General features: G+C 35.2%; 1 protein-coding gene across 6 annotated transcripts in view; it reads right to left on the reverse strand.

The window, feature by feature from the left end:
- Window positions 1–472: 472 nt before the first annotated feature.
- Window positions 473–15765, reverse strand: part of TBC1D9B (TBC1 domain family member 9B) — a 50375-nt gene continuing 35082 nt past the window's right edge. For 5 of the 6 annotated variants that reach the window (XM_039340856.1, XM_039340852.1, XM_039340857.1 and 2 more), the window contains 10 exons: window positions 15403–15532; window positions 14243–14341; window positions 12686–12754; window positions 11473–11710; window positions 8845–8910; window positions 6918–6989; window positions 6527–6577; window positions 4101–4154; window positions 3871–3974; window positions 473–2761 (listed from right to left, as the gene is read on the reverse strand). In XM_039340856.1, the coding sequence (XP_039196790.1) occupies window positions 2102–2761; window positions 3871–3974; window positions 4101–4154; window positions 6527–6577; window positions 6918–6989; window positions 8845–8910; window positions 11473–11710; window positions 12686–12754; window positions 14243–14341; window positions 15403–15532 (1543 nt within the window). In that variant the 3' untranslated portion in view covers window positions 473–2101. The remainder of the gene's footprint in view (window positions 2762–3870; window positions 3975–4100; window positions 4155–6526; window positions 6578–6917; window positions 6990–8844; window positions 8911–11472; window positions 11711–12685; window positions 12755–14242; window positions 14342–15402; window positions 15533–15765) is intronic. The other variant, XM_039340855.1, reaches the window with a different exon arrangement.

The raw sequence follows: 15765 nt of genomic DNA on the forward strand, positions 1-15765 counted from the left end.
AACATTTCTGTATTGAAGAATGTAATAATTTGTAGAATGTGATTATTCCCCAAAGAAGGAGTAAAAGATGTGCCCATATTGGGAAGGGTAAGAAACTGATGTCAGGATACTTATTGCATGTTATACTGTACTGTATCACGAATAGGTAGTTACGGCTTTTGAGAGAATGGCTTGGGCAGCCAGGTAATAGATCATGTGGTATTACAATTATTATCTTAGATATAATGAGATAATGAAAAAGTTAATGGGTCTCTTCCCATTCTGAAAGGCACTTCTTTCGCAAATCTCAAAGCTGACTCATGACCTTAAAAAGAAAGTGCTGAGCTGAGCTTTAGTCTAATTAAGTCACGATTTAAGTGTTCTTATTTTAAGTATTTTCAGAGCTTTTGCAATGTATTTGAAAAATGAAAAGTGGAACACAACAGTTATCTTAAATAGATAATCTGATGATAAACAAAAATGAAAACAAATCTATGACTGATTCATTTATTGAATATATACATGATTGATCAAAAACAATGTAAAATTACACATATGTTATGTGTGTGTACATATATATAATTAAAAGGTAATAAATTATGGAATGAGTAAAAGCTAATGTCATTATTATCTGCTTTCAGATACATGAATATGAAATTTGAGACTTAAATATACAGAATATGCCACAATCAGAATAACATTGGGTATTGCATCTACTGGTGTATTCCATGGATACATATATTCAAGATCTTTAGACTTTTCTCCTTCTGAACAGCCAATGTGACAACACTAATGGCTGGTTTAGCAATAACCATACATGGCATTTATACAATTTAAATTTAATTCATGCAACCAGTGTACAGAGCATGTATACAAATATAAACAAACAATGCTTCTTGACAGTGAATGCCTTCCCATAGGGAAGCTATCAATCCAAAATGGAGCTCCAATTTTCTTCCAATCCACACATAATTTTGTAGAGGATGGGTCCTGTTTCTGAATATTTATACTACGCCATCAGAACACAAGGTGATCTAAACTTCACCTATTAATATACATTACATATACAATTGCAATCTTTCCATTGTACTGCAATTCAAATGATGTACAACATTTGGGTCACCACACAGCAAGTTATATATTTACATTTGCATTTCCTATGCATGTATTTACAAACAAAAGAAAATTATTTAGACTTACTTCAGATCACAGACAAAAACATGACTTACACAGGCTTTCTAATTATGCCAGCAATCAAAGGTAACAGACTGTAAGTTATGAGCTCAGGCTATGTACTATCTCAAATTATGAAGAAATAATAAACTAGTCTAAAGTCAGACAGTTAAGTCTTTTGCGTCTTGTGATCCTCAGGAATGTGAAATTCTATTCACTCTGCTCCATTCTCAATGGCTATTACACTCCTTTCTTTCAGGGAAATTAAAAATGAACATGGCACTGAAGAGTTAAAAAAGGGCTAAAACATATTAGTAAATATCTGTCTTTGGAATTTTGAAAGTTATATACTGTACTGATTAATATTAATGAATCACTTGGGATAGAAACCTGCTGTCCCAAAACACTGGGGCATTTTGAATTGCAAGATGCCAAGAGTAAGAGAATACAACATATTTACATTTAACAAGTTACTCCGCTGCATTATCAGTTCCTAGCAAGGTTTATTTAGGCAGGGTAGAAATATCTACAGCATTTTGAATTGCTGTGTCAGGACACACAGAAGCAGGGAAAAGATAGAAAGCAAGGGTACACTTCTAAATAATTACCAAGATATCCAGAGCAAAGGGAGATACAGCATAGGTGTGCCTGAAATTAAGCTGCATTGAATAAAGACAAGCAGAGGCACACATGCATAATTTACTGTAATAATTTTAAGTTGAGAGGGTATTCAGTTTTATCCTTTCATGCTTTTAGGAAATTAATGTTATTTTGGCAAGCAAGTTATCCTCCAGGGAAGTGCACATATCAAAGAATCACTATGACAAACCCCTTACTCAGTTTCTTTAATTAATGCATAGTTACTGAGGTTGGTTAAAAAAAGCCCTGTCCATCCATTAGGCTAGTAGACCTCCTGCCTCTTGCCCAACTTTCATCTTATTCCCCAAGCTCAACCTGATACAGAGGAGATTTCATAATCACTGGATGAACTGAATTGCCTTTCAATTTTCCTTTGCTCCTTGATTTTCTGTGTAACATCAGTTTTCTTCTCAAAGTAGTTTACTAAGACTGACTCTGTAAGGATAGAGGCTAAGATCTGTTCAAAGGAGATGGACCAGTCTGTATCAATTGTGCTGCCACACCGTGCAGCTGAGCTGCCTGCCTCACAACCAACTAGAACTGTATCGTCTGCAATGTCTTCGCACTGTAAGGAGCCTGTGCTGACCATAGAATACGAAGACATGGACATATCATCTTTAGTTTCATCATCTGAAAACAACTGTAGGGGGGATCCTGGACCTTCGCCTCCTCCATCTACAAAAATCTGATTTTCCTGTTGGTTTTTCTCAATTTGAATATCCCCAGAAGCTTTGCCTTCTGGAGTAGTCTGAGAATATTGCTCTAGGATTGAACACTGACTCTGATCTGAAGCCGGAGACTCTTTATTTACAGGGTCCTTTTTAGCAGGCTGATTAGAGAACTTTTTGCCAACCTCCCCAATTTGTAGAAGAAGGCTGGCAACAGTGGCAATGGCATGGTACAGTTCTTGCTCCAAAGAATCTTCACTGAACATGTTATACAGGGTCTTGCACAATTCTATAAATTGTTCCTTAAAAGAAAGAAAGACATATGATAGCAATTAATAAGGTGAAAAATCTTCAAATGGATAATGCAAAGCTAATGTCCAATTCTAATAGATGCTCTCTTAATCCTCTCAAGGAGAGGATAGATGCTCTCTTAATCCTCTCAAGTTAACATCCCAGCAATAGCATATTAAATTTCCATTTGAGATACTCACATTGTAAAAATGTAGACAATTAAATGTTACATATTAATGATCCAGAAGAGAAATACCTACTAATAGTTGCAACGTATTTATATGAACTGCCATCATATGACTGGGTACTGAACTCTAAAATTCGTTAGTCAAATTCATCAACCAATGATAAAATATACAATCTTTTCACATTGTAAGAAAGTCATCTGGTTTAGACAATTAGAATGGAGGTACATCAGAGTATATTATTTTAACTTTGAAATGTACTTCCATTTTTTATTGGGATGAGTTTAAAGCTATTTTTCATAATCACAAGTTGTACACCTTGTTTTCTTATATAATCATATATAGACTCTACTTTGTTTTGAATCTTTTATTTGTAATGCTAAAAAACTAAACAAGATGTTAATTCATTTTTCCTATTACCACAGTCCTAGTATCTGGCATTGTTTCATTATATCTCTTCTATCTTTGTTTCGGTGATCCTGATGTAAGAGTTAAAATGATCTCTAAATAAAGAGGCTACTTTTTGATTGCTTTGGTCATTCCAGAATTTTACAGAACGCAAATGTTGAGTGCAAATCCTTGTTAGGGTATGCTTTATCAACCTATTTTATAGGAAGGGAGAGAGCAAAAAAGAAAACAAATTCTAGCTTCAAACTCCCACCTCTACTGTAATAAATTATCCTATAACAAATTCTCTTTCAAAAGTAATATTATTCAAATATGGCATAGGTCAAATCACTTCAGTTTCTTCCTTAGTTCTTATAACATGACAATTTTCCTTAAAGTGAACAATACTTCGCATACATATATACATACATAACTCAATAAAAAAGTTACACTAAAATTTTCAAACTTTCTAGCTTGATCTAACATTCTAAAAATCTCTCCTTCAACGACACCATTTTAAATCCATAGATTCTCCAGCAACTTCCTACCTGACTCATCTTAGGGAGATCTTTGATGGTTTCTTTTCTGGCATCTTTCTCTTTGGCCCACATTCGCAAGTGGTATCTGTAATCATGAGGACTTGTGCCCCTCTCTATAAGGAAGATTAATTCAATATAAATTAATGCATATTATGAACTCTGGTAATGTCAGCATTGCCCAGGTATTTCTTTTAGAGCAGGACATCTTTAAGGAAACTACCAACAATAAGAACACTTACCTTGATCTTTGGATTCCCCATCTCTTCCTGATTTATCTTCCTGAATATCTGTTTCTATAAAATCAAGCACATTAAGAATAAAGGCTATTTTTATTAGAAGCAGGGTATTACAAACAGAACAAATAAATGTTTATTCTAATATTGCATCTAGACTGAAGTACATGTAATGAAGATTCTGGATCAAAGTTAAGGAAAGATTACCATGGTTACTGTAGGAAAAAAAGTACAACAGGCTAAAAATAGGTGAGGTCTCTAACTCAATTTCCTTTGCCCTGATTATGGCTTTTCCTTTTAAAAGCTGCTTCTGCTTTTTTAAACTACAAAGGAAAAATTAATTTAACTGAATATTTGTAAGCAAAAAACTTTCAACTTAGAATTTAAAAAAAAGGTTACTTAAATTTTTTGTTCAGGGTTATTGTTTTTATCATTTAATTTTTGAAATGCACTGTGAAAAGAAATTAAATAGGAGAAAAAAACCCAGAAAATAAGCAATAACCGGATATTTTAAAATTCAGAAAACAGCAACAGTGATATAATGGTAGGACAGACTTTAGATAAAATTACAAAATACAAATAAAGGGTTTAATAAAAAAAAGTTCAATTAATATGAAATGTAATGTCACAAACAGGTGCCCTATTTTAATATACTTTAAATGGGATCAGGGAAGTCCTTTCTTACAAAGCACCCCTAAATACAATAAAAACAATCTTTAGAGATATAAGATATTTGATTATCAGACTCTGGACACAAAGCACAAAACACGATATATGGTATGGTTATCCCAGAAAGCCTGATTCTTAATTTTTGAAAATAAAAGGTTGTACCAGATGATCCATACAATATGTTTATATGAAGAAAACAGTACCAAGGTCTTCTGGAAGAAGAAACTACTTCAGTCACATATTTGACATGGCAAGAAAAGAAGAAGAAAAAAAAGACTGCAATATCATAGTGTACAATGATCAGCAGGAAAAAAATGGAGTAAATCACAAAACCTAGTTTGAAATAAAAGCATTTCCTTCTAGAAAACAAAATCTCAATGCTTTCACCTGAAAGCATTTGGAAACACTGCTCCTGATAAAAGGAAATCAAAGATCATCCATGCAGAGGGCAAGAGACGGTCCACTTCCCTGCATTGCTCCATATCAGCATAAAACAGTGTTTCCCAAACTTGACAATTTTAAGGCATGAGGACTTCAACTCCCAGAATTCCACAGCCAGCAACGCAGTTGAAGTCCACATGCCTTAAAATTGTCAAGTTTGGGAAACATTGGCATAAAAGAATCTGAAGTCTCCTCCACGACAGAATCTTGAGCTTTGTGGTGAAAAAAGGGGAATCATGCCCTGCAACTCATTCATTACAACAAATGGAGCCCAAGTCTGAGATTAACAAGCACTTGAGGGTTTTCTAAAGTAAATCCAAATACGTGGAACAAACTAAACAGTGATTTTCATCGGGGTGTGCATGTGTTTAAAAAAACCTCCAATGGAAAGAAGGTGGAAGTTAACAGGGTTAGGCTCATCATCACTGATATTCCGTGATCAAGCAAAAAAGAGAGTTCACTTCAGATGATCAGACAGAGATTTCTGTATTTTCAAACGAGATACTTTAACTTTTCTTTCAAGTGATGTCACAGTTGATTCACAATGTCCCAGCCAAGATTGCAATGACTTGAACATTAGGCATTAAGCTGATTTTCTTTGCAAATTTCACTTCTTCCTGCTTCTTTGTAGTGTTGGATAGTTTTGCTTGCTAATGTCCTTGTAGCCTGCATTTGGTCTTGGATATAAGATCAATATTCTGATCTCTAAACTCAAGAAAGGTTTTTCTGACCGCCATAGCACAAATGGCCACAGAGTGCAGAGCCCAGTGGAAGGATGGAAGGGCATGGTTGCATTGTAAATCTACCAGGCCAACTGGAGCTCAGCATACTGCTGAACATAAAACATCTCTTCCATGCACTGTGAACTGTCTCCTATCATGTTAGCAGGGAAAGGGCACGTTACTGATCAACTACCTTGGATTCACTTGCCTCAGCAGTGGACTTCAGATGAGATGGAATCTCTGTTGTTGGGACACACATCAAAAAAAAAGCTGCAGGATCGTCTTTGTGAATGAACACAAGTATACGATATTTTATACTGGAAACATTTTTAAAAGCTTTTGTTTAACTTTGGAACATTAGCCAATGATTTGCGGCTTCCCTGCTGTTGGTTGTACACTATTGTCAGATTAATTTTCACAGTGGTTTGTGCACAATGGGTTAGAAACAGGGGAATAAGATGACTAAGGAAATGAAATACTATGGCTGATTGTTTAATTGTAGTATCTGTGGCTTGAAGAAATTCTGAAGCAATTTCATTTTATATTAAGCAGGTCACTTTAGCACATCAGCAGTAGCCCATCTTTGTTGTTCAGACTAACCTTGCAAATCACAACGTAGGAAGAGATCCAGGTCTGAGACAAAAGGAGATACTAGAGAGCAAAGGGAAGAGAGAAATAAAGAAGAAAGGCTTTGAGGACAGGGAGAAATTCAGGGATGAGTGCAAGTCAAAATATAGAATAACAGAGAGAAGCCAAGAAAGAAACAAGTTATACAAGATTTGAGCAAGATTTGAGTATCTTGGGTTGGAAAAAAAATGACAATTAGTCTGACCTATGTTTCATATACAAATAATCATTACCATAAGCCATGACAGAAGCTAGAGCAGTTGTGGGATAATATTCTGATGGAAGAGCAAACCAGAAAATTCTGCTTGGCTTCAATGTGTTTTCATGCTCACTTTCCCTAATAGATAAAATCTCTCATTTTTACCTTCAGTAGCATTATTATCTGTGAAGTAGTTTGTAGCTTCTTGAGCAGACTCTGCTTCCTCTGAACTGAAAGCTATACAAAGAGAAAACTGTTACTGGATGTATACTCTGTTTCCTTACGAATTACTTAGGATAGCTCTATATACCTATCTCTGATTACAGTACTGGACTTCAGTTGATCGCCTATATCCAATGGAATCTTTCCACTTAGAAAAGGCTCTGTGATGCAGCAGAAACTTCCACAAACAAAAAGGAGGAAGGACTTTTAACTGATTCCCCTTTTCTTCCACAACTTTTCTGTCTACCCTTCAAATCTGTCCTGGAGGATTTGGGAGTTCTGAAACAGCGCTGGAGAGACCAGTGGGTAGTAGGAGAAAGAGGAAATCTCTAGGAACAGAAGCTGCCTTTTCAGAATGCAAAGGCTGCTTTTATTTGTTCAGGCAGTAACCTCTTACATTTATTTAAGGCAATTTCTAACTATATAAATAAACACAAAGCAACCCTAATTAACCTTGAAAGCTTTCTAGGGAGTGTAATTTTAGGGCAATGTAGAATTGATGTTAGGCTTTACGTGCCTTAACTTGGCTGCAAAGCTCAGATTGGCTGAATTATTTCAGAGACACAACACGGCATAACTCAATTAGAATATTTATCACAAATATTTAGTGCAAATCTATTGCACACCTAATAAAGACAGTCCTTCTTGAAGACTATATTGGCCAAGAATTGCTGGAAGAACAAGAAGAATTAACAGGGTCCTTCTTCCAACGAAAATAATTTTATAGGAAAAACAAGGCAATTACTATGTCAAAGCTAAGCATTAATCATGAATCATTCTAGAAAATGAGTTAGTCCAGCTATTACACAGTCAGAACTGAAGAAGCTTCTTGGATGAGAAACAAAACATTTTCAAAGAAAAACAAAGTCTGGTTGCCTTTTGAAAATGTACCTTTGAGATAGTTAGTAAGCAATGACTACTAATGCTTTAGCTGAATTTAAAACAAAATTTCTTCTACTTAAATATTGATAATCTCTCAGTCTACTTTTCTTCCCTCAACTCAGATATATACTCAGGGGCTAAATGGTGTCTGTGAAGAGAGGAGCATGTTAGAAAGTGCTCATGTCAATTGCCTGTGTTACTGTTGTATTTCACATGGTGATCAGGGCTTCAACACTAGCACTACATTACAGTCTTTGGAATACTTCTGCAATTTTAATAGGTCTACACATCCTAAAAGAGGCATTGTCTACATTACAGTAGACAATCTTCCTTTCTGTAGAAAAAGATATGACATAAATGGAAACAAACCCAACAACCCAACATACTTAGCCAATACGTACAAATTATTCTGCAAAGCTATTAAAATTAGGCAGGGATGAAAAAGCTCATAGAAAATTGAAACTAGAAATCCCTATGCTTTATGAATATATTAATGAGTATGTTCCCTAATAGCCCCATCATCAATTAATTCATACAAATTAAGTCAATTAAGATTTACAAGGCAAATATATATAATTAAATGCTGTCTTGGGGCTATATGTTATTTGTTAAATTCTGTACACAGAATAATTCTGTCTTCTTTTTTTATGGTAATGGGCCAATCCTAACTAAGATTATTGTGTAAAGAAACAATGGTTAAACTCATCTATGCCCATCTTTTAACAAAGCATATAAAGAAAATACTGTTGTTTCTGCCAATGGGCTTTTTCATTAATTTGAGTGTGGATGGAGAAATGAAAGCCTCTCTACCTATGTACACTAAATCTCTGCATACCTATACTAAAATAGGTAGTATTATTTATGTTCTTATGGGTAGAATATTGTAATCACTTATATGTACTATCAGTCTAGTAAATTCAGTAAAAGAGCCTTAAGAAATTTGTAATCCTTAATTCCCACCAACAGAAGTGTGAAAGCAGTGGATCACCTGGAGGCAAATGTAGTTTGTAAAGGAGTTTCAGCTTCTCAGTCAGATCACCATGATACATTCCACCTGTTGGGATCAAAAGAAATACTTAAGATTTTAGAAGTATTCCTAGATAGCCTTTTTTTCTGATTCTTATGCTTAATAACTACGATGTAGAAGTTTAGCTAATAAAAGTTTTCCTATTCCTACGATTATCTCTGAGATTAAAACTTGTTTTTATGCTTTTTCTCTCAACATGATTGGTTTTCATTTATTTATTTACATCGATATATTTATGCCACCTCTTCTAGCAATTCTAGATGGCTTATAGTCTATGAAATTAAACCGTCCATAAAATCACCATTTATAAAATCTCGTACATATAACATTGTAGGTACTATTAATAAAAACCATTGGATACCCAAGGACTGTCTTCACCATGTTTCCTAAAGAACAAAAGAGCAGAGGTCCCTCTGATCTCAGGGGGCATGTGGCTCTAATCTAGAGAGAGAAAGGCCAATAGTGGGAATGGCATTCTGTGGATTCCAACCTGCCTAGGTTCTTTTAGATCAGTGTTTCTCAACCTTGACAATTTTAAGGCATGTGGACTTCAACTCCCAGAATTCCACAGCCAGCAAATTGTCAAGGTTGAGAAACACTGTTTTAGATTGGTAGCCAGACCATTCTCTCTTTGGCTCTAGTTAGGCCATTTGGAGCAGGTAAATTCTACTTGGAGAAAATGATTCCATAATATAAACCCAAGCGATAGATGGCTTTACAGGTAGTCCTCAACTTTCAGCTACTCATTTAACAACTATTTGAAGTTACCATGGCCCAGAAGAGGTGCTTTATGGTCCGTAAAGCACTTCCAGCCATTATAAAACATTGCCCAGTCATATGACTGTGACTTGGATGCTTAGAAGTCTGTTCACACTTACCTCCTGTTGCCAAGCAACCTCGGAACATGTGATTGCCTTCTGCAATCTTCTCTGCTAATTCCCCAGAAAGTCAATGGGGAAGTAGATAGAAAAGTTGCAAGCTGCTACCACCTGCTAAATGATTTCCCCTCCCTTCCCCACATACATATAAGATTTTAGAATTAACTATAAAAAATAAATGGTTTCTCATGGAAAATAGATTTATTTTGGCTATCTTGGCTATTTTAAGCCAAAACAAAGATAAGTTACTTTATGATTTTAGAACAGTGGTTCTCAACCTGTGGGTCGGGACCCCATTGGGGGTCGAACGACCATTTCACGGGGGTCACCAAACAAGGCTGTCCGCCATTTTTTCCCCCTTTTCTTTGGCCACAACCCTGGCCCCCGGTGATGTATAAGTGGTTGGGGGTCACCACAACATGGGGAACTGTATTATGGGGTCGCGGCATTAGAAAGGTTGAGAACCACTGTTTTAGAAAATAGACTATAAGGGACTAAAAATTCTAAGAAGAAGGGAAAAAATACAACCCTATTCTTGATTTCAGATAACATCAGGACTTACAAAATGACACAAAACATTATAATATTGGAAACATTAAAGGAGATTGTTGAAGAATGGAGCCAGAAATTAGTAACTACAATATCAACACTGTTAGTAATGATGTCTGGTTCTGTGGATAAACTATGTCCAAAAGATGTTAATGAAGATGTGGAACAAATTTTATCTGACAAGAAAGAAAAACTATGCAAAGTGGAACAACAAATCGCAGGCCAAGAAAATGATTTTGAAAATGACAGTTTACTGGATTTCCAAATGAAACTGGATGAAGCTTTAAAAATGTAAAGGGAAATACAAATGATAAACCAAGAGAATGGTCTGGAAAATATTTTCTTATTGGATTTAAAAAAAACAGACTTGTTGAAGCCTTGAAGAAATCTGTGTGATGGGATCAAGAAGAATTAAAAAGAAATCAAATTCTGTGACAATATTGATTGAATTAAATATTAAGACTGCTAGAAACAAAAGAAAGGAATATAAACTTATTTTATTTGATCAATGATAAAATAAAAAAAAATTGGTTCATGGAGCATTATGGACTTTTACTTATATCAGGAAAAATAATGTTTAATAGATTTGTTTATAGATAGCAATCACAGGCAATCAATAAGTAAGTATTCCAACTATAAACATAAAGGAATTTGGCAGAGAAATACCAGCTTGTCCAAAGTCATTGAGTTTATATTGAATCATGGAATAATTTGAATAAGTTGAGTCAGACCATACCTATTCATGCTTCTATCAGTCAAATACATATATTATACAAATAGCTTAAAGCCATAGGTAGCTTTGGTTGATTTCTGAGTAGAAGACAAAATGGTCAGAAAAACTATTATTTTTATCCACCCTGTGAGGAAAATGAGTAGCTCTAATGTGTTTTCAACCAACTTTCTTCAGAAATTGTCATTGAATTTTGCAGTTTTGTTTGGGGCTGCTCTATCTGAACCAGATGACCACTGGGTGGCGATAAAGAACGAGAATTTTCTGTACCTATAGCCACTGCAGCCACTGATAAGGACAGCCTCAGCCTCAATCCCAGCTCAAAGACCCCTCCCCTTGAAATCCAAACAGCTGCACACCTCTAGTGTTGTGTTACTTTTCAACAATGATTTAACATATAAGACCAGATGCTATTTCAGAAAAGCTACTTACTCATGCCTGTTGCAAACTCTTTAAAGTTGATAAGGGAATCTTTGTTTTCATCCAGAAGTCGAAACATTCTTTCTGCAAGCACTGGTGTGTGGAGTCCACAAGACCAAGGTGTAAGGGAAGCAAACAAGTCTTTGAACTGTTCAAGGTTGATGCGATACTGCTCTAAGTAGGGTAGGCTCTGGTCTCGTTGAGTAGCTGAAGTATGATTTCCCCAGTAACAGTTCATTAAGTGTTTTGCCTATAAACAAAACAAATGATTTATTTATTAGATCTGTGCTCTGCCTTTATTATGTACAATTCAAAATAACATACAGAAGCTCCCTCATCCTATTTCCGCAAAACAACACTGTGAGAGAGGTTGGGCTGAGAGAGAGAGAGAGAGAGAGAGAGAGAGAGAGAGAGAGAGAGAGAGAGAGAGAGAGAGAGAGAGAGAGAGAGAGAGAGAGGAGGTACTTTTCTTTTAATCTGTAAGCCTTGAATGTATAACTTAAAGGTTTAGGTATGGCCTTTAATCAGTTCTGAAACATGAAAATGATAATTATAAAGAATCCAATCAATTTGCACACAGAACCAAGCAGAAAATGTTCAATAATGGAGAAGGACAGTTTGGAAATAAATAGGGTTTCTGGCAGTTCTACAGCCTTTAAAATGTTGGTTTTAACCCTGTAATGAACACTCTACTGCTTTTCTTTAACTGTGATAATTTGAAAGGTCGTGGCTGAAAGCACAATACTCTTCAACCTCTGCATTTGGAAAATTAGGAATTCATGTTTGTTAAGTAAGGAAGACTATTATGTGACATTGTTTTGCTAAACAAAACAAAGAGAGAAGTCAAAGCAAAGTATTTTGTCCCCAGTTCCTCAGAAATTGCGTCTTTGATTGGAGATTGGTTGAAATACTGCTCTTTTCCCCAAAGAAAAACTAAATAAATCTTATGTATTTTTTAGTATTACAGGATATGATGTAATGAAACAAAATAAAACTAAACTAAACTAAAAGCTGAATCAGCCTAACAAAATAAGATCCCTTTTAATTTTATTGAGTTTCTCTGTTTTCTCAACTACAAAAATAAACCCAAACTGAACATAAAAGTCATTTTAATATACCACCAGCTTAGACTCTGGCATCGCTGTAATTTAAAGTTTTCATAAGCATACTTTATCTCTACTTGCAGCAATAATAAAGAGGATAATGTTTTGTCAGGGTCTCCCACCTTAAATACTACATAAAGATCTTCTAATTCTTGCATAGAAAAGCCAATGTCTCCAGATACAGCTCGGACCTGCAGAAATCACAGCAGCAAATATATTTTAGTTTTGTCAACTGGGACTTTGAAATGATAGATTTAATTAAAGGAGGAATCTATATTTTTAAAAACATGGCAAAGTAACTTTGTTACTAAAGAAAAAAACTAATGATTTTGAACACAATGTTGTCGTCTGTATTTGTGAGGTAGTGATCTGTAAGATCAGAAGATTCTAAAAACTAAAAACTGAATAACAAACGTAACAAACAAAAAGAACAATTCTATTCTCTTGAACTGAGTCAATAAGCACAAAAAAGATGGTCAACGGTATTATATGTATTTCCTGCACTCGGTGCACTATAATTGGAAGCAGGAACAGGAAATGGGTCGATTTTTTCTTCCGTTCAGCTTTTTTATCCTTAGCGTGCTCACTGTCAAACTTCTACAAGGGCATTAGAGACAACTGATTGACATCTGATGCTATCTACCACAAACAACAGACAAAAACAGCAGCAAGAAAATGTGAAAGCCACTCTTCCCTTGAGATTCCCAGATAGAGCAATTCAGAGAATTGAATGGTCGCTATTTCCTGTTACATTTTAGGAGAAAATAAGACAGAAAATTAGCTAGTATGAGTCTATGGTAAATCTGTCAAGGTACTTTCATAAAAAAGATTGGAATGTTTTCATACCAACAGGTCATGGGATAAAAATTAAAAAAGAAATCACAATGCTCCTTATGAGGAAAACAACAACCCTCAGTTGGCTTTATTAACTTTACTAACAAATTATTGAATTGCAAACTTTTGCTGATTCAAATAAATCTGTCTGCAATCATAAGACAGGAGAACACAGCAAAGAGTTTATAGCACATTGGAATACATAAGCAGCATGCTGAATACCTGTATGGCACATGGAAATACATATGCAGTGTGCTGAAAACTAATCCTTCTCCTTATTTCCAGAATATTCTAAATTGGAATTATAGAAGCTTTCAGCTTTTAGTATTATGCTGTCCCTCATCTAAGGCAAGAATTGCACTAAGCATGTTTTTGTACTTATTGAATTTGAGAACAAAATGGACTTATGAATAACCTCTCTGTAAGTAGGGGATTATTTGTACCTATATCAGAATCAACTAAAATGCCACATGAATAAAACTTTCTATTTTTCTAGAACATTTAATTAGGATTGGTAGCAGGAAAAGCAGAGAATAGAAGAGAAAGGAACAAAAATTATAGAATTATGCCAAATGCTGGGACCGTGAAGTCTTCAGCTTAATACCGGTCTTAAGGGAGATTGATAATATTTCTAATCAATATTCAAATTAGCAAGATACCACGACATACCATTATATTACTACACTACACACCTTGCTGTAGAAAATAAAGAATAACATGGCAAGTAGTTATTTATCTAATTTACTTCTTTATATTATTTAGCTTAACCTCCTCAAATATTCCAAATAGGAAAAACAAAAATCAGTTAACTTATACATGTTTTTAAAAATATGGATATGACTTACCACACTTCTCTTAGCAGTGTCTTCTAAAGAATGGATTACCTTCAATCTTTGTTTAAAACGCATCTGTTCAATGTCATCCGCTTTCAAGTGGTTGAATTTCTGCAGTGAAAATGAAAACTGGGGTTTATAACTAAATCCACAGAAAATACCTTTCGTTTGGGAAAAAAAAAACATACACTCATTTGATGGAATACTTTTACTTAGCAATTATTTCACTGATAATGAAGCAATGCTTGGAGAAGTGATAGCTCAGTAGCCATGTTTGGAAGCCATGGGGGAAATGGAGCTAATTGATTTGTACTGCAAAAATAAGCCAAGCCACTAGGGCAGTGGTTCTCAACCTGTGGGTCGGGACCCCATTTGGGGTCAAACGACCATTTCACGGGGGTCGCCAAACAACGCAGTCCGCCATTTTTTCCCCCTTTTCCTTAGCTGTGCTACTCCCTTTTATTCTATTGGCTTTTGAAAGCCAATAGAATAGACTCTCTTGAATTCTAATTCTATTGGCTTTCAAAAGCCAATAGGAATTGTCCAGGCTGTCTCTGCCCTGCTGAGCCCGCCAAAAGTCCCATTCTGCAAACGGTGCTGCACCAGTTGAGTAGTCCTCGACTTACGACCGGTTGAGTAGTCCTCGACTTACGACCGGTTGGGAGTCACAGCATTAAAAAGGTTGAGAACCACTGCACTAGAGCACAGGTATCAAACTCGCCATGTCACATGACGTGTCACGGCAATGGGATAGGCGTGGCTTTGGTATGATGAAACTGGCCCGCGGGCTGGCAATTTGACATCCCTGCAAGAGGCAGAACTTTCGATATCTCTTTGCTACCCCCTAGCACTCATCTGGAAGACAGATTTGGAAGTTCTAATGGAAAGTGAACAGGGAAAAGATACTGTATATTAGCCAATGGTAGCAGCAGTAAAAACCACCTGAAAACATAGGATTGACTTTAGGGAGCCAAAACCCAAAACTAATAATAGATAATTACAGCTAAATGATTTATCTATTCCATTCTTCATAAAACAGACAGGTGACCCCATACCTTGAATTTATGAATGCTTATATTAAAGACATATCTTTGATTAACAGATATTACAAAGCCAGTATATAATTCATTTAAAAATACCAAAATAAAATGTAAGATTTGTTATATTTTGACCTCATAGGCTGTTCTGATAAGTTCAAATATATCAATTTCCACTGGTGGATCATCCCCACTCGTCAATAAAGCATGGAGGTGAGGAATAGGTGGGAAAATACTCTGCCGATTAACCACATTATCCAGGTACCTACAAAAAATAAAAAATCAATACAGAATTTTGAATTAGTGCATAATCTGAAGATTATGGTCAGGAGGGTCTATATAATTTATTTAATAAAATATATGTCTGAGAAATCTTTCATGATAACCTGAACTGATTTTGAAATTAAAATAATTAAAATGACATTTATGATTTAAGATATTTGATTCATTCATATATTCTAATTAAATTATATATTAATAATGTAATGCTATATTATT

The sequence above is a fragment of the Crotalus tigris genome, unplaced genomic scaffold (assembly GCF_016545835.1).
Source record: "Crotalus tigris isolate CLP2741 ecotype Arizona unplaced genomic scaffold, ASM1654583v1 scf7180000017754.2947050, whole genome shotgun sequence".
NCBI lineage: Eukaryota > Metazoa > Chordata > Lepidosauria > Squamata > Viperidae > Crotalus > Crotalus tigris.